Here is a 19,622-nt window from a genome sequence, read left to right on the forward strand (position 1 = left end):
TCCCTACTCCTGCCCCTTCCCCACCCCCTCCAGGTTCTTGCTTGCATGTCACGTGATGATTTATTCCAACACAAGATGCTGGAGTTGGCAGTCGTGTGTGTATGAGGTGGGCTTGTTTGTTTGTGTGTTTCAATGTTGAGTGTGTGAGTCTCTCTTTACTGATGAAGACTGTGGCTGAAACCTATATGTGAGTGTCTCTTAATTGGGCCTGTCTGCAACTTGACATGTCTTCTTTATGGTAAGTAGCAATCTATCTTTTCCTACATTGCTGAAAATCAAAGATCGATCTGTTACATTATTCTCAAAGAGTTTTCATTCTCACAGATAGGAAATCTAAAAGGTTAATGTCTTAGTAAATTGCAGGAGGATCCATGGTAGACCTCATACTTTGTATCATTTATGAAAGGTAATAATACTGAGATATTATAAGGAACAGTTGGTTGAAAGTGGCACTGTATAGCAACAAAATCTAAATACACATTGGAATTTAAATTGTAATGATAGATTAGAGACCAGTACTGGTGGTACATTAATTGCCGTACAGAATTCAATAATATCTAATTAAATTATTACGGATTCCAAATGTGAAAGTTAAGCATCAAAGGTGGATCAAACATAGTGATAGGATGCTTTTATAAACTGCTTGCTTCAGGAGCTGTAGTGGCAGAGTACTTAAGAGATAACTTGTAGAATTCCATGAATAAGATTCCTGATGATGCTACTATAATAGGGAGAGGCTTCAGTTTGCCACCTACAGAACAGGAGAGTAATGAAGTCAGAACTGGCACCAGAGACATGGATTTGCATGATATTATTTTGATTGTCTTGTTCAAAAAGTGCTTTGAGCAGATAGTTTGAGAGCCAACTCATGTAGGTAATGTGTTAATACCACCTAGCAATCTGAACTTTTTGAATAAGTTAATACAGATGAGGCTTCAGTGGTCATAAGGCTGTGATAGCATCAGTGACTATGGGTGTTGCTACAACCTGTTAAGGGGACCACAACCTGCCTATCTAACCCATGTTAATTTAGGCAAGTATATGACCCATTTCTGAGAAAAAAACTATTTGAAGCAGGACCTTAATATTTTTACTGTATGTTACATGATGCTAATAGAGTCAACTGTACTAAAATCTACTTTATCCATTTTATAGTTTTTAAGAAACACTTTTTAAAAATTTATTAACAAAAATATTAAGTTTTTTCTGCAGAAAATATTTTGTTTTGCACTTCCTAATGGGGGAATATTAATGAATGTAGTACCAGACGTGGCTTTTTATGTTATGCAGAGTCTCTGAAAATTTCATTCATTTATCTATGATAGTTTCTGATATAATGGGGCATATGTACTGAAAATTAGAGTTTGTGGGAAACTGACTTTAAAAGTTTTGAAATTTATTATGTACAGTTAATTAAAACTGTCCTGCTGCATATGATGGCCCTTCTTTTGCCTCTAGCAGGTCTTCCAGCTTCTTTTTCACCTACCTGGATGTTTGGCTTTCTTGGCCATATTAGATGCAGACCTGTTTGTATCGTCTATCCTCATTTTATCACAATGTTGCAGCCCAGTGATCATATTTTCACCAGGACTAATTCTCAGCTTTTTCAGTAGCCAACATTTCCAACATTACCACAATTGAATGTAATAACGGCATCATAACTCCTAGTTTCATTTCATGCATGCCTACAAATACAGTTTTAGGAAGGCAGTTCCAAATTATGCTATTGAAACATTCATTTGGGTTCTGTGTCTGCCCATGCAGACATTTCCTTAGAAGGTCAGGATGAGCCAAGTTTCTGAAAATAGATTTAATTGCTGTAATAACAGCAGCAGGAAGAGAATGCTGGTGATAATAAGATTCTCCAGTTGCCTGAGCCCTATTGTATTTGCACCACTTCTTGTACAGAAAGCTTTCTAAACTTGTTTCCTCTAAATTGTCGTTTCTTGAAAATACCTTTACGTTTTGTAGTCTTCAATAAACACAACAAAACACACGTAAACAAGCAGTGCAAATGTAAGTATAACAACTACTTGCAATCATACTTGAACAGAACTAGCCACGTGTTTGAAAGCGCGTTGTTTACAAACAGCAGAAAGAAAAGAATACCGACCGTTGCATTCCAAGCATAGCCAACACACTCAAGAATAAAAAAAATCCCGAACTTGCAATGTAGGGGATATAAAGATCTAAAATATATGCAGAAAAGAGGGTGACATAAAAGTAGGCGTGGCACATAAACACACATGGTAGGAAAATTCTCTTTAAATGCTCAAAAAAAATTTTTTTCAGCAAAACCCTTTTCAGAGTATTTAAATAAAACCTTAATCTATCGAAATATGTTGAAAACCTAAAATCGATTTTTTTTGACCTGAACCATGGTGTGGTCCCCTTAAGAAAGGTAGGAAAATAATTTTACTTAGCAAGAATGATGGAATATGAACTGCAGAGAATATCTGGGTAGTCAACCTCAAATATTCAGCGCTGTGTACAAAGATTTGGAGCACAAATGCATAAAATTGAAAAGCATCATTCAGCACACATGAGACAAGTATTATCTGAGCAAGGTTTTAAGGGATGGGAAAGACTCGCCATAGTTTAATAGCCATGTTGGAAAGTTTTTGTCTAAACAAAGAAACATTCATCACAGATTTACGAGAAGTCAAAACATATTTGACACGCAAAAGTCAAACAAAGCAAAAATGAGCATACTGAGAGCAATGGGGGAAGTGGTCAGTAATTTTGAAAGTAATATTTTGCTAACTAATCTTACAAACCTATGTAAATTCAGTAAGCAGAAAGTGGCTGAAATCATCTGCTCAGTCACCCAGTGACCATACTGGCACCAAAGTGGAGGCTGATAGGGAGAAGGCCAAAAATACTGAATGTGGTCACCCGAAACTGTTTCACTGCTGAGGATGGGCCCTCCTTTGATTCTTCACAGGAACATCAAAATGGCAGATACTAGGCTAAAAATAGAAAAGAAACTACAGTCACCTAGCAATGGAAAGGCACCTGGACCAGAGAGATACCCGTAAGATTCTACAGAGTTCATGTGAATGAACTTGCTCCCCTTCTAGCAGCAGTTTGTTGTAGATCACAGGAGCAATGAAAGCCACCTAGTGACTAGAAAAAAGTGTAAGTCAGTTCCACATTCAAGAAGCATGCAGATAATTATGGGCCTATACTGAGAAGTCAATCAGATGTAGAATTATGGAACACATTTTATGCTCACGTGTTATAATTCTGAAGAACAAAAATCTCTTCTAGCAAAATCAACACAGATTACACAAAGAGCAAAATGGATTCTGCAGGCAGAGATCTTGCAAAACTCAGCTGAGAGCCTGTTCACCATAGACATCAGCAATCAGCTTAATGCCAAGCTCCTGATTTCAGGAAGGCATTCGATACAGTTCCATACTGTCATTAAGTGAAAAAAAAAGAGCTTTAAAAAGTGTCAGACCAGATAATTCAAGAGTTTCTGGACTCAGTATGTCACTCTTAAAGGAACAAAACTGACAAATTTGAAGGCAATTTCAGAAGTACCCCAAGAAAGTGTGATAGGAACCCTACTGTATACGGTATATACAAATGATCTAGTGTAGTGTTTTTCAACATTTGTTAACAGCGACCCCAAGAAATCAAAATATATTCTCTCTTTGCTGTGGTGGAGAAGGCCTGCGCATCGACAGTATTCAGTGGTCATAAAGGTGCATGGTTTTTCTTGCTTCAATTAGTTGCCACAGTATGCCACTGAGTACGGACATCATTAATGTGTCTTTGCATTTTGCCCTAAGTGAGCATAAAATGGAGAAGTTTCCCAAAAGATATGTGCAGCCATCCACATCTCGCACAAATGGTAGTGGTGGAACTCAATTTGGAGAGAGAGAGAGAGAGGGGGGGGGGGGGGGGGACAGACTGTATGATGATGACGTTTTGCGCCCTAAAACCACAAACAAAAAAAAAAAAAAAGACTGTATGATGACAATTATTTGAAATATAGTTTTACTGTCATGAATAATAAACCTCCATGTGTAATCTGTGTCAAAGAATTGTCACGTGAGAGTAGAAAACCATCAAAGCTTATGTGCTACCCATCAACTAAGCATTCCAAGGATGCTGATAAGCTATTTGATTTCTTCAAAAGGAAACTGAAAACCCTTGACCAACAATGAACTATTATGATTTCAAGTTGCAAACAAATATTGCAATTTGTTTATTAAAGGTAATTTTATTGATTATTCCTGATTTTTTTTCTGATTTAACAATATTTTTCTCTGATTTTACATATCCAGTGTCAACAAGAAAGCATTATTAGCTAGCTATCGAGTTGCACACCGAGTCACTAAAACAGGAAAACCATATACAAGTGTCAAAAATCTTATTTTGGCAGCAGCTGTGGATATGGCTGAAATTATGTTAGGTAAGCAGGAGGTAAACAACAAGTGAGGAAGTATATCCCTTCTTTTAATACCACTGAACAAAGAATAAATGATATGGCCAGTGACATTCAAGAACATTTAGTCAAAAAATTAAAGAAGAGCTCACATGCTGCCTTGCAGTTTGATGAATCTGCTGATGATTCAGATTTTGCACAGTTTATGGTATCTGTGTATTACCTTTCTTATTATGGAAGCCCTAGTATTCAGACATGCACTGGGCTGGTTGTTTCATTTACTTTCATCCAATTTCAAAAGTAGACAACATTTCTTTTTAATTAATTGCAAGAATGTTTGGTGTATTTTATTATAAATTATTGTTCTATTTTTTTTAAAAAAAAAAAAAAAAGATACTTTTCAACTAATTTATAAATTACTAAATCATATGATTCTCTTCACGGCAATCAAATTTAACAACACAAAATAAATGACAAATGAACCAGGCAACAAGCCACAACAATTTTATGAGAATCCCGATCAAGCCAAACAGCTACGAAAATAGAAACGTGTGTTACTTACAATCTGAAGTGAGTTCAAGCATTTTAGATCCACTCAGTATGAACTGCTGTACGAAGTGCCTTCTCTCATTGCTGCCAATCCTAGCAATCTACTGTTTGGTTTGATACACGGTTACTGAAATACATTCTGGTAACCATGGTGTGAAGTCTTGCACATGAGCTGTGTATATGTTGCTGCAGCCACTTTGCATCACATTTCAACAAGAGCATCTTTTAAATATGCTTCCATGAACTGTTGTGGTTCCATGTGATATTTTTACCAAAGCAGATAATCAGCACAAAAACTAAGTTATCAATAACTCCACAAGATGGTAGCCTCACACCAACATTCCCATCCAGAAGTTAATGTAGTCCTTCCCCTCTACCGGCAAGCCTCTCAGTGGTCAACTCATGAATATGGTCAGTACAGGACTTATTGTTAGTGACCTTTGCTGCCGTAGGTACATTCCACAGATGTCTGAAGAGTTCAGCAGACATTATGCCACTTCTCATCGCTGCAAGTCTTTAGTGTATTTGAAGTGTCTGACAGGTCTAAATTAAATTCAGTACCAAATCTGGACATAAGCAATTTTGCAATATGCTTTCACAAAATCTCATCACTTCCAAGTGACATTTCTACCATAGTTGATGATCATCACAAAATACATTTTGTCGGATATGCTGCTAATTCTGGTTACAACATTCAAAGTTATTACATTGGAATCATACCTGCAACCATGTCCCCCAAGAAAGACTTTGCAACCCCGTGGGGGTCATGATCCACAGGTTGAAAATCACTGATCTAGTGGATAATGTTGGAAACTCCATTAGGGTGTCTGGATATATTATGGTTGTTTGTAAGAAGGTAGAAATGTCAAAAGTCTATAGTGAACTGCAGGAAGACCTAAACAGGATTGAAGAATAGTCCAAGGACAGGTGGGTTACACTGAATTTAAATGAATGTAACACACTGCATACACATAGGAGAAGAAATCGGCTACTGTACAATTACAATAAAATTGCTAGAAACAATAACTACTGTAAAATATCTTTGAGGAACCATCTGAAGCGACCTGAAGTGGAAGGACCACATCAAATAAATAATAGGAAAAGCAGATGCTCAGCTGAGATTCATAGGAAGAACCTTAAGGAAATATAACTCATCCATTAAAGAAGTGGCTTACAAAACTCTTTATTTGACTGATTCTTGAGCAATGCTCAGTAGCATGGGACCCTCACTAGGTCTGGGAATTCTTAACAGGTCAGATTAATACAATAAGTAGACAAGATCTACACAATAATGGCATATTTCATCATGAGATTGTTTGTTCAGCACAAGAGCATTACGTAGATGCTCAACAAATGCCAGTGGCAGATGCTAAAAGAGAAGTGTCATGCAATACATAGAGGTTTAACACTGAAATTCTGAATGTGTACACTCTGGGAAGAGTTTGACAACATATTACTTCCTTGAACAGATGTCTCATGAAAGGACTATATAATGGTCTGGTCAATAGTCCTATCTCTGCCATGTAATTTAGAATTTGATACTTGCATTGAATTAATGACAAATCTAATGAAATTAAAAATTAAAACTTTGTATTAATTGTGCATCTAATAACATAATAAAATCTTATATCTTTTATAAACAGAAATGAAACATGACTTTGCCATGGGATTTGATTTCCGGAAAACAGTGATTTTTTTAGTTTTAAATTTAATTTGAAATAAATATTACATTAGAAATTATAATTATTGTTATATTTGTAAGTTAATTCTCAAAACCACTGCAAAAAGAAATGTCAAATAGTGGATATTGACTCCCTGACCAGAATATCAATTGTCTTTGTACTACTGGTGTATTGCAAGTGTTTCTTTGTATCCTTTGTTCTCGTCCAAATGCAGTGTGTATTATGTTTTGGTGCAAAGTAGTGATGGTAGTAGCAGTAGTAGCCAGTGGGAAGGACTGTGTTATGTTGGAAGTGCATTTTACCAATAAAAGTGTTTGAAAAAAATATAATCCTGCAACAACTTATTATTTATAATGTATGGAATTTAAAAACCTGAGAAACTTTATTGAAACAATTGCAGAAAGGAATTGTCAGCTTAGACTACTATTCCACAACTGTTGATTAGAAGAATCTACAATAATTGTTGGAAATGAGCTAAGTTGACCAAATGTTTATTAAAATTACAGAAGACAATTAACTGATCTTTTCTCTCTTGTGTTCATGCTTTACATAACTGATTTATTTTTTTGTATTTCTGAGAAAATGCAGTTTATGCATAATTCAGATAAATAGTCATCAAATATAAAATTTGAACAAAAATTTTATCAGCCTATTGAGAGAAGTCATAATTACAATGACAAATTCAAGAAATTACAGCTAATATGGAGATTTACTGATGATCATTCTTCTCATGGACATTTATTAACGAAACATGGAAGGGGGTATTAGACAGTAGTAAAAGAAGTACTTCTACCACATACCATCAGATGGCATGCAGAGTATAGATGTAAAAGTAGATGGAGATGCAGATCACTGTTTGTTCAGTTGCATAGATTTTTAATGAAGGAGAAATTAAGATAGTTTTAAACAAATTCAAATCAATTTGATCAGCATACACAAAATACCCAACAAATGGGTAGTGTACTGTTCATCAACTAAACCAACTAAGCAACACACAAACAGACAATAGCTATCAGGTTACATCACACAGTAAATAATATTCATTATATGGGTATGGAGACCAGTATTTGAACCATCTCAACACAAAAAGTGAGATCAGTTTGACTCAGTAAGGTACCAATTTCATCACAAAATACAATGCCTTTATGCCACACAAAATCCGCACTGATACTTACTGTAGTGTAGACAACAGGTACTGTAGCTGCATCCTCTAAACTCCATGACTGTGGAACATCATAAACTTGTTCAGCAATAACATTAGATGCAAAGCCTTGGCCAGGAAGAATGCCCATCACTCGTCTACCATTTCTGTTTTTCCCAGAGAATTCCAGACCAAGTATGCTGTTCTGAAAAAGTATTTGAATGATAATTTATTGAAAAAGAAAACATAGCTGTTACATATTATTATTATTATTATTACAGAATTAATTAATACAGAGATCAGTTAATAACAATATATTTCTGTGTTCCTGTTATCTTCTGCCAAATCTCACTTTCCACAGTTATCCTCTTTGTGTACACTGAGATGCACAGTTATTTCACTGATGTGGTCACTACAGGAATGTTGTGGTCTTCCACATACACATTTGCTAGATAAAATTTAGCCACTGTCCAAAATCAGTGTTAGGAACAGGTGGAAGAAGAGAACACTGGTAGAGTCTAGTGGTGCTTGGTAGTTACTGAGGACCAGAGGAGCATCAGATGCAGAATGTAGTGATGCAGGGCCTAAACTGTATCACCAAGGAACTTTCTGCCTTCACAATATATATGTTAAATAAGTGTTATTATTGGTCCATGATTGTAATACTATTATATGTTTAGTTCATATACAAAGTGTTTGCGTTGTTTCTTTTATGTATGAGGAGAGCAGACAGCTAAGCTTCATGCAGCTTGAGCATCACACATCACTGGACACAAATCATAGCTTTTTGACAGCCATCAATCACAAGAAGCTGAAGGATACCAAATGTCCTATAGCCAATTTGGTTTGTCAATGTGAAAAATGAATTACTGTTGAACTAAAATTGTATTCAGTCCCATTTTGAGTCTTGTATTGTACAGATATTTCTTATATGAACTCTGCTCTTGGCCATTTTAATAGTCCATGGTTCATTTATTATGTGGTTAAGTCCATGTAGAAAGTACAGTGAAGCATGTGTTTTATTGAAAACTGATTACCTGGTTTATGAAAGTAATTCCATTTCCATACCTGAAAACAGACAAGTTGTGTTTGCTGTGATTACTAGATGAATGATATTTGCTTGAATATAGTGATCAGAAGCTAATTTAACTGAAAGTTATTAAAAATGCAACATATATCCCCTGTCAAAAAATATTTGACAACTTGAATTAATTAAGAATAATATGTGTTTATCACATGAATATATATTATCACATAGTCTAAAATGATGAAAAATGTATATTACAGTTAGGCCAAAACTACCTTGACTAAATATTTGACAAGATAATTTTATTTCAAGTGAAGTTTTGATAACAGAAAAGAATGCATCATTGATACTCTTGAATGTCAGGCTCAAACATTACTGGTGCCTGTCAGGATAATGGTGATAAACAGCTGGGATTATAATGATTGATGGAAGTTATATTCAAGAGTTTCTTCCTTTCTACAGTTTTATGTAAGCTTTAATTAACCAAATTGAAATAATTATGAAGGGTCAATATTGAAAGAAATACAAGTGCTAAGTCTGATACAACAATTCGCGTGGTGTCTGATCTGCTTCAACACTAAATTTAATTGATAATGATGTGCTTTATTTGTGGTTCTCCGTGCTAGAAGCATATTTTACAAAACATATATTAATGAAAGAAGGATGATGTCCTCATCCTGAATCCAAATAATACATCAGCCTAATAAGAGATTTAAGATTCTGAGGGGCTAGACACATGACTCATGAAGAGGTTGGCATCATAAGGTGCCATTCGAGTGCCTGTGACAGTAACACAATTTATTATTAGATGATACCCGCAAAGGAGAAATCAGTGTAGATGCTGATGTTTTTGCTATTGTTTACCAGGAAGGAGGTAGTGGGTTTGGAACCAATCAATGTTGGGAGTGTTAATGTTTGATGGTGTAAAGACCACGGCCATTGGTGAAGATGCACAAGCAGTCCTACACCTTACCCCACCGCTACTCTACTATCCTGCCCCCTCTGCACACCAGGCCTCCTCCAGAGCCCCATCACCCATGCCAGATTGCTGCTCCCATCACGTGCAGTTGCTGTCTGTAGTCCAGCCATAATGGCCAGAGACAGTGGTCTTGTGTGTGTTAGTTGTGCCTGTATATGTGTTTTCTACTTCAGAAGGAGGCCTTTTGGCTGAAAGCTTATATGTATAGCAGTCGTTTCATTGCACTTATCTGCAGCTCAATATCTTCTCTCCTATCCTTTTCAAAATACTATTGATATGAATGAAATTAGCATCAAAAGTAATGAGCAGAGCACCAGATGCTAAAGAGAAAGGAGAGATGGACACATCATACATAAACAGATTAGTGTACTTGATATTAGATTGTAGGTTGTAGGAAATAGTTTGGAGGTATTGCTTCACAAGAGCAAAGGTTCATTTAGTGAGGCTGCTGTAACAATAGGATGACCTCATGGATGGATGATAGTGTATGGATTTAGGAAGTACATAGAAGTTGGGCACTTGATATAGCAAAAGTGAGGAGAGAAATACATTCTGGAGAGAGCTTTTTGGAAGATCAAGAGATTGGAGGCCAGTTGGACTTCTGGGATGAGGTCACTGCAACCAGCCTGGCAGATGGGAGTACCAGACAAATTAGTAGTGTTCTTTTCCATATAATAATCAAGGTTCATAATGAAAGTGGTGGAGTTTTTAATGCAGATAGGATGGTTAAGAGAGTGAATAGCTGTTCTTTCAGCTTTTGTGAGATTGGTCTTATTGTGGAAGAATCCATGGAAATAAAGTGAGTGAGACTGGAGGCCAAAAATCCATACAGTATTCTGATGGATGGTTAGGTGGAAGTGTGAATGGATCATAGTCGAATGGAGGTAAAACTGAGATACTCAGTCTTCAAAGTCAACACTGGGCTGATTCTAGTCTCTCATACATGTGGAAAAGAAATGTTTCCATTGTAGTAAATGGGGAAAGGAAAGTGTATTTTTGATAAACCCACCATCATTACATTTGGAAATGGGACTACTGCTAAAGGCTTTGTAGAGAAATCTTACTTCTTTATCACTAGGAGTTTGGAGGCCATTTCCAGATTTGTCTTTGAGGTCTGTTTGGGTTCTGGTTTACACTGGATAAAAAGAGGAACTCTTGGGATTTGGTTCTATGTGTAATAGATTAGCAAACAAGACAGGATTAGTTTGTTATAAGAGGGTAAAGGGAATGTCTGATGGACACAGATGAGCAACATTATAGTGCATAGTGATATTCCAGGGTGTGAGAAGTGGTTAATAGGGTAGATACTTTTTAATGTTGTTTTGTATTGGTTGATGTAATAGTTCAGAAGTAAGCATATTTAAGGGATCTAGTAATTAGGAATTGCAAATCAGAAGAATTTTATGGAGAGACTAAAATTAGATCATGAATGTAAATTTCAAGGTGCTATGATTTTGAAGTAGTAAACTGGTGAGAGCTAAGGGTTCATGAAGTTTGAGCAGATGGAGACCATTGTGAAAGGAAGATTCACATCCAGACAGGGAAATTAAGTGATCAGGCCACTGGACTATGGAGATGGGGTGGGGAGGTTTACATAATTTAATAACAATCCAGTAACATTACATAAGACTGATTTTTTGCTAGATACAGGGAAATTTTCCTGTGTTAAAGGAAGTAAATGGAAGATCTAAATGATTAATGGATTATCTCATATAAAGATGTGAAACAAATACTAACAGAGAGATAGAGGGGCTGGCCAGTACTTACCTCAGCTCAGTACAGCCGATAGATACACATAAAACAGAACCGAAAATTTACATTCCTAGCTTTCGGAACAAATGTTCCTTCATCAGGGAGGAGAGAGGGGAAAGAAAGGGAAGAAGGGAAAGGACATTCAGTTACTCACAACCCAGGCTATGAAGCAACAGGGAAAGGAAAATAGGGAGGGTAGCAAGGATGGAGGCATGGTTGTCAGAGGGAAGCCAAAGATATTCTACTGTAAGTATTGTGCCAGCTTCAAACCAAAGAGGATGCATACAGAAGTAAAGAGGTATATAGTATAAAGATAAACACAACTATGTAAGATGAAAAGATGCGTGAATGGCTAAAGAGGAAAGGGAAAGAGGAGAAGACTGAAGAGTAAATGGGAGTGAGGTTGTTTAACGTAGGTTCAGTCCAGGGGGATGGCGGGATGAAAGGATGTGTTGGAATGCAAGTTCCCATCTCCACAGTTCAGAGGGACTGGTGTTGGGTGGGAGAAGCCAAATGGCACATACGGTGTAGCAGGTTCCTAGGTCCCTAGAATTATGCTGGAGGGCATGCTCTGCTACTGGGTATTGGGCATCTCCTAGGCGGACAGTTCGTCTGTGTCCGTTCATGCGCTCAGCCAGTTTAGTTGTTGTCATGCCGATGTAAAAGGCTGTGCAGTGCAGGCATGTCAGTTGATAAATGACATGTGTAGTTTCACACGTGGCCCTGCCTTGAATTGTGTATGTTTTACAAGTAGCGGGGCTGGAGTAGGTGGTTGTGGGGGGATGCATGCGGCAGGTTTTGCAGCGGGGTCGGTTACAGGGGTAGGAACCGCTGGGTAGAGAAGGTACTCTGGGAATATTGTAGGGTTTAACAAGGATGTTACGGAGGTTAGGGAGGCGACGAAAGGTAACTCTGGGTGGTGTGGGGAGAATTTTGTCAAGGGACGATCTCATTTCAGGGGTTGACTTGAGAAAGTCATATCCCTGGCGGAGTAATTTGTTGATGTTTTCGAGGCCAGGATAATATTGGATGACAAGGGGGATGCTTCTGTGTGGTCTGGGGGTAGGAACATTGTTGTTGGATGGGGAGGAATGTATTGCTCGGGAGATCTGTTTGTGGACAAGGTCTGCAGGATAGTTGCGGGAGAGGAAAGCACCGGTCAGGTTATTGGTGTAGTTGTTGAGGGATTCATCACTGGAGCAGATGCGTTTGCCACGAATACCTAGGCTGTAGGGAAGGGAGCGTTTGATGTGGAATGGATGGCAGCTATCAAAGTGAAGGTACTGTTGTTTGTTTGTGGGTTTATATGGACAGAGGTGTGGATGTGAGCTTCAACAAGATGAAGGTCAACTTCCAGGAAGATGGCTTGGGTTCTGGAGAAGGACCAGGTGAAATTCAGATTCGAAAAGGAGTTGAGGTTATGGAGGAAAGTAAGGAGTGTTTCTTCACCATCAGTCCAGACCACAAAGATGTCATCTATAAACCTATACCAGGCCAGGGGAAGCAGCTGTTGGGTCTTCAGGAAAGCCTCCTCTATGCGGCCCATGAAGAGGTTGGCATAGGACGGAGCCATCCTGGTTCCCATGGCCGTTCCCCTGATTTGTTTGTAGGTCTGGCCTTCAAAAGTGAAGTAGTTATGGGTGAGGATGAAGTTGGTAAGTGTGATAAGGAACGAGGTTTTTGGAAGATCTTCGGGTGGGCGTTGGGAGAGGTAGTGCTCAAGGGCAGAGAGACCATGGGTATGTGGGATGTTTGTGTAAAGGGATGTAGCATCTATGGTGACAAGAAAGGTTTCAGGTGGGTGAGGAGTGGGAATGGATTTGAGGCGTTCTAGGAAGTGGTTTGTGTCTTTGATGTAGGATGGGAGTCTGCGGGTGATAGGTTGGAGGTGCTGGTCTACCAGAGCTGAGATACGTTCGGTTGGGGCTTTGAAGCCTGCTACAATGGGACGGCCAGGATGGTTCTCTTTGTGGGTTTTGGGTAATAGGTAGAAGGTAGGGGTACGTGGCTCAGGTGGAATGAGTAAGTCTATGGAAGCCGTTGTGAGGCCTTGTGAGGGACCTTGGATTTTTAGGATTTTTTGCAGCTCAGTCTGGATGGAGGGAATGGGATCCTGGGTATCAGCTTTGTAGGATGAGGTGTCGGAGAGTTGACGCAGTCCTTCTGCCACATACTCCACACGGTCAAGTATGACAGTTGTGGAGCCTTTATCCGCCGGGAGGATGACAATAGAGCGGTCTATTTTCAGCTCCTTAATGGCACGGGATTCAGCTGGGATGATGTTGGGGGTTGTCAGGATGTTCTTCAAGAAGGACTGGGAGGCAACACTGGATGTGAGGAATTCCTGAAATGTCTGCAAGGGATGGTTTTGGGGGAGGGGAGGAGGATCCCTTTGGGAAGGCAGTCGGAACTGTTCTAGACAGGGTTCAACACTGGGTCTAGTATTTGGGGGCTGTGTTTGGGTAGTGAAGTGATATTTCCAGTTGAGGTTCCGGGTGAATGAGAGGAGATCTTTAACCAGGCAGTGTGGTTGAATTTAGGCGTGGGGCTAAAGGTTAAGCCTTTTGATAGAACAGATGTCTCTGGAGGAGAGAGGGATCTGGATGAGAGGTTTAGGACTGAATTGGGACTATATGTGGCATTTGACTGTGGTTATAGTTGAGATTTGGTCTGTGTGGGGTATGTGCTGGGATGGGGAGGTTGAGTAGGGTGGCTAGGCTAGGTTTGTTGGCTATGAGAGGGGTTTGTTGAAGGTTCTGTTGTGGTTGGTGTTTGTGAGGGATAGGGAGAGGGACCCCACTTCTTAGGTGTTGCACTAGCACTGTGGATAGTTTTTTCAGGTGGAGTGTGGCATGGAACACAAGTTTGCAGCTGGCTTCTAGGATGATGTTCCTGAGTGTGTTCTCCAAGCAAGGGTTTGAGAGGTGAAGGACTTTGAAGAGAGATAGGAGCTGTTGGGAGTGGTGGTTACATGAAGTAGTGTAGAGATTCAGGACAAGTTGGGTAAGGGCTAAGGATTGAAGGTTCTGGAAGTCCAGGAGAGACTGGTGGAAGGAGGAATTGCACCCGGAGATGGGAACTTTTAAGGTAAGCCCTTTAGGGATAATTCCAAAGGTTAAGCAGGACCAGAGGAAAAGTATGTGGGATTGCAGTATGGCTACGGTGAATGCATGTTTCCGGAATGAATGTAAATAATGTGGTATAGGATTAGGATACATAGTGGGTAACTGGTGGGTAGGGAAATTAAATAACTAAAGTTGAAATAGTAATCATAAGAAGGAATAAAACGGGGAGGGAAGAACGAGAAAGAAAGAAAGAAAGAAATTGTGTTGGTAATGTTCAATACCAAAGGAAGACCACTAAATAAGAAAAATACGGAAAAAGTTGACCAGACCAAGCAAGTATGTCCAGATCAGGGGAAAAGAACACACGTTGCTCAAAAACAGAGATAGCGAGTGGCGAAAAAAGATCGCGCGTGCCGCAAAAGCGATCGCGCCTGCCGCAAAAAAGATCGCGCGTGCTGCAAAAAAGATCGCGAGTGCCGCAAAAAAGATCGCGGGTGGCGCAGATATGTCCCAAAAAATTTTCTTGTGGCAGAGAAAGATAGCCAATGGCACAAAAATATCGCCAGCAACAAGAAATCGACGGAAATGGATGATACTGGTAGGTGTGGAAGAGATTGTTGGCAGTGATTGTTGGCTGGGAAACAGCGAATAACGAACGTTAAAACTATGGAATGTTGAATAAATAAATCAATAAATAAAAAAGAGGACTATAAACGGAACAAGATAATAGGAGGAAGATGAAACTAGCACAGTTGGTGACGAAAATATTTATTTATGTATATATAAAACACTGAAGAAGAGAAAGTGTTAAGATGACAGACGTAAGTGATAGCTAACAAAAGGGACAAAACAATGAAGAATGTGGACCATATAGGTGATCTAAACGATTAATGGAAAATCTCATATAAAGATGTGAAACAAATACTAACAGAGAGATAGAGGGGCTGGCCAGTACTTACCTCAGCTCAGTACAGCCGATAGATACACATAAAACAGAACCGAAAATTTACATTCCTAGCTTTCGGAACAAACGTTCCTTCATTAGGGAGGAGAGAGGGGAAAGAAAGGGAAGAAGGGAAAGGACATTCAGTTACTCACAACCCAGGCTATGAAGCAACAGGGAAAGGAAAATAGGGAGGGTAGCAAGGATGGAGGCATGGTTGTCAGAGGGAAGCCAAAGATATTCTACTGTAAGTACTGTGCCAGCTTCAAACCAAAGAGGATGCATACAGAAGTAAAGAGGTATATAGTATAAAGATAAACACAACTATGTAAGATGAAAAGATGCGTGAATGGCTAAAGAGGAAAGGGAAAGAGGAGAAGACTGAAGAGTAAATGGGAGTGAGGTTGTTTAACGTAGGTTCAGTCCAGGGGGATGGCGGGATGAAAGGATGTGTTGGAATGCAAGTTCCCATCTCCACAGTTCAGAGGGACTGGTGTTGGGTGGGAGAAGCCAAATGGCACATACGGTGTAGCAGGTTCCTAGGTCCCTAGAATTATGCTGGAGGGCATGCTCTGCTACTGGGTATTGGGCATCTCCTAGGCGGACAGTTCGTCTGTGTCCGTTCATGCGCTCAGCCAGTTTAGTTGTTGTCATGCCGATGTAAAAGGCTGTGCAGTGCAGGCATGTCAGTTGATAAATGACATGTGTAGTTTCACACGTGGCCCTGCCTTGAATTGTGTATGTTTTACAAGTAGCGGGGCTGGAGTAGGTGGTTGTGGGGGGATGCATGCGGCAGGTTTTGCAGCGGGGTCGGTTACAGGGGTAGGAACCGCTGGGTAGAGAAGGTACTCTGGGAATATTGTAGGGTTTAACAAGGATGTTACGGAGGTTAGGGAGGCGACGAAAGGTAACTCTGGGTGGTGTGGGGAGAATTTTGTCAAGGGACGATCTCATTTCAGGGGTTGACTTGAGAAAGTCATATCCCTGGCGGAGTAATTTGTTGATGTTTTCGAGGCCAGGATAATATTGGATGACAAGGGGGATGCTTCTGTGTGGTCTGGGGGTAGGAACATTGTTGTTGGATGGGGAGGAATGTATTGCTCGGGAGATCTGTTTGTGGACAAGGTCTGCAGGATAGTTGCGGGAGAGGAAAGCACCGGTCAGGTTATTGGTGTAGTTGTTGAGGGATTCATCACTGGAGCAGATGCGTTTGCCACGAATACCTAGGCTGTAGGGAAGGGAGCGTTTGATGTGGAATGGATGGCAGCTATCAAAGTGAAGGTACTGTTGTTTGTTTGTGGGTTTATATGGACAGAGGTGTGGATGTGAGCTTCAACAAGATGAAGGTCAACTTCCAGGAAGATGGCTTGGGTTCTGGAGAAGGACCAGGTGAAATTCAGATTCGAAAAGGAGTTGAGGTTATGGAGGAAAGTAAGGAGTGTTTCTTCACCATGAGTCCAGACCACAAAGATGTCATCTATAAACCTATACCAGGCCAGGGGAAGCAGCTGTTGGGTCTTCAGGAAAGCCTCCTCTATGCGGCCCATGAAGAGGTTGGCATAGGACGGAGCCATCCTGGTTCCCATGGCCGTTCCCCTGATTTGTTTGTAGGTCTGGCCTTCAAAAGTGAAGTAGTTATGGGTGAGGATGAAGTTGGTAAGTGTGATAAGGAACGAGGTTTTTGGAAGATCTTCGGGTGGGCGTTGGGAGAGGTAGTGCTCAAGGGCAGAGAGACCATGGGTATGTGGGATGTTTGTGTAAAGGGATGTAGCATCTATGGTGACAAGAAAGGTTTCAGGTGGGTGAGGAGTGGGAATGGATTTGAGGCGTTCTAGGAAGTGGTTTGTGTCTTTGATGTAGGATGGGAGTCTGCGGGTGATAGGTTGGAGGTGCTGGTCTACCAGAGCTGAGATACGTTCGGTTGGGGCTTTGAAGCCTGCTACAATGGGACGGCCAGGATGGTTCTCTTTGTGGGTTTTGGGTAATAGGTAGAAGGTAGGGGTACGTGGCTCAGGTGGAATGAGTAAGTCTATGGAAGCCGTTGTGAGGCCTTGTGAGGGACCTTGGATTTTTAGGATTTTTTGCAGCTCAGTCTGGATGGAGGGAATGGGATCCTGGGTATCAGCTTTGTAGGATGAGGTGTCGGAGAGTTGACGCAGTCCTTCTGCCACATACTCCACACGGTCAAGTATGACAGTTGTGGAGCCTTTATCCGCCGGGAGGATGACAATAGAGCGGTCTATTTTCAGCTCCTTAATGGCACGGGATTCAGCTGGGATGATGTTGGGGGTTGTCAGGATGTTCTTCAAGAAGGACTGGGAGGCAACACTGGATGTGAGGAATTCCTGAAATGTCTGCAAGGGATGGTTTTGGGGGAGGGGAGGAGGATCCCTTTGGGAAGGCAGTCGGAACTGTTCTAGACAGGGTTCAACACTGGGTCTAGTATTTGGGGGCTGTGTTTGGGTAGTGAAGTGATATTTCCAGTTGAGGTTCCGGGTGAATGAGAGGAGATCTTTAACCAGGCAGTGTGGTTGAATTTAGGCGTGGGGCTAAAGGTTAAGCCTTTTGATAGAACAGATGTCTCTGGAGGAGAGAGGGATCTGGATGAGAGGTTTAGGACTGAATTGGGACTATATGTGGCATTTGACTGTGGTTATAGTTGAGATTTGGTCTGTGTGGGGTATGTGCTGGGATGGGGAGGTTGAGTAGGGTGGCTAGGCTAGGTTTGTTGGCTATGAGAGGGGTTTGTTGAAGGTTCTGTTGTGGTTGGTGTTTGTGAGGGATAGGGAGAGGGACCCCACTTCTTAGGTGTTGCACTAGCACTGTGGATAGTTTTTTCAGGTGGAGTGTGGCATGGAACACAAGTTTGCAGCTGGCTTCTAGGATGATGTTCCTGAGTGTGTTCTCCAAGCAAGGGTTTGAGAGGTGAAGGACTTTGAAGAGAGATAGGAGCTGTTGGGAGTGGTGGTTACATGAAGTAGTGTAGAGATTCAGGACAAGTTGGGTAAGGGCTAAGGATTGAAGGTTCTGGAAGTCCAGGAGAGACTGGTGGAAGGAGGAATTGCACCCGGAGATGGGAACTTTTAAGGTAAGCCCTTTAGGGATAATTCCAAAGGTTAAGCAGGACCAGAGGAAAAGTATGTGGGATTGCAGTATGGCTACGGTGAATGCATGTTTCCGGAATGAATGTAAATAATGTGGTATAGGATTAGGATACATAGTGGGTAACTGGTGGGTAGGGAAATTAAATAACTAAAGTTGAAATAGTAATCATAAGAAGGAATAAAACGGGGAGGGAAGAACGAGAAAGAAAGAAAGAAAGAAATTGTGTTGGTAATGTTCAATACCAAAGGAAGACCACTAAATAAGAAAAATACGGAAAAAGTTGACCAGACCAAGCAAGTATGTCCAGATCAGGGGAAAAGAACACACGTTGCTCAAAAACAGAGATAGCGAGTGGCGAAAAAAGATCGCGCGTGCCGCAAAAGCGATCGCGCCTGCCGCAAAAAAGATCGCGCGTGCTGCAAAAAAGATCGCGAGTGCCGCAAAAAAGATCGCGGGTGGCGCAGATATGTCCCAAAAAATTTTCTTGTGGCAGAGAAAGATAGCCAATGGCACAAAAATATCGCCAGCAACAAGAAATCGACGGAAATGGATGATACTGGTAGGTGTGGAAGAGATTGTTGGCAGTGATTGTTGGCTGGGAAACAGCGAATAACGAACGTTAAAACTATGGAATGTTGAATAAATAAATCAATAAATAAAAAAGAGGACTATAAACGGAACAAGATAATAGGAGGAAGATGAAACTAGCACAGTTGGTGACGAAAATATTTATTTATGTATATATAAAACACTGAAGAAGAGAAAGTGTTAAGATGACAGACGTAAGTGATAGCTAACAAAAGGGACAAAACAATGAAGAATGTGGACCATATAGGTGATCTAAACGATTAATGGAAAATCTCATATAAAGATGTGAAACAAATACTAACAGAGAGATAGAGGGGCTGGCCAGTACTTACCTCAGCTCAGTACAGCCGATAGATACACATAAAACAGAACCGAAAATTTACATTCCTAGCTTT

General features: G+C 40.3%; 1 protein-coding gene across 1 annotated transcript in view; it reads right to left on the reverse strand.

The window, feature by feature from the left end:
• LOC126175574 (fatty acid synthase-like) overlaps nt 1-19,622 on the reverse strand; it is a 186,678-nt gene that overhangs the window by 111,086 nt on the left and 55,970 nt on the right. Inside the window, exon 6 of the mRNA XM_049922432.1 lies at nt 7,803-7,973. Coding sequence (XP_049778389.1) covers nt 7,803-7,973 — 171 coding nt within the window. The remainder of the gene's footprint in view (nt 1-7,802; nt 7,974-19,622) is intronic.

This window comes from Schistocerca cancellata, chromosome 3, assembly GCF_023864275.1.
Source record: "Schistocerca cancellata isolate TAMUIC-IGC-003103 chromosome 3, iqSchCanc2.1, whole genome shotgun sequence".
NCBI classification, from domain to species: Eukaryota; Metazoa; Arthropoda; class Insecta; order Orthoptera; family Acrididae; genus Schistocerca; species Schistocerca cancellata.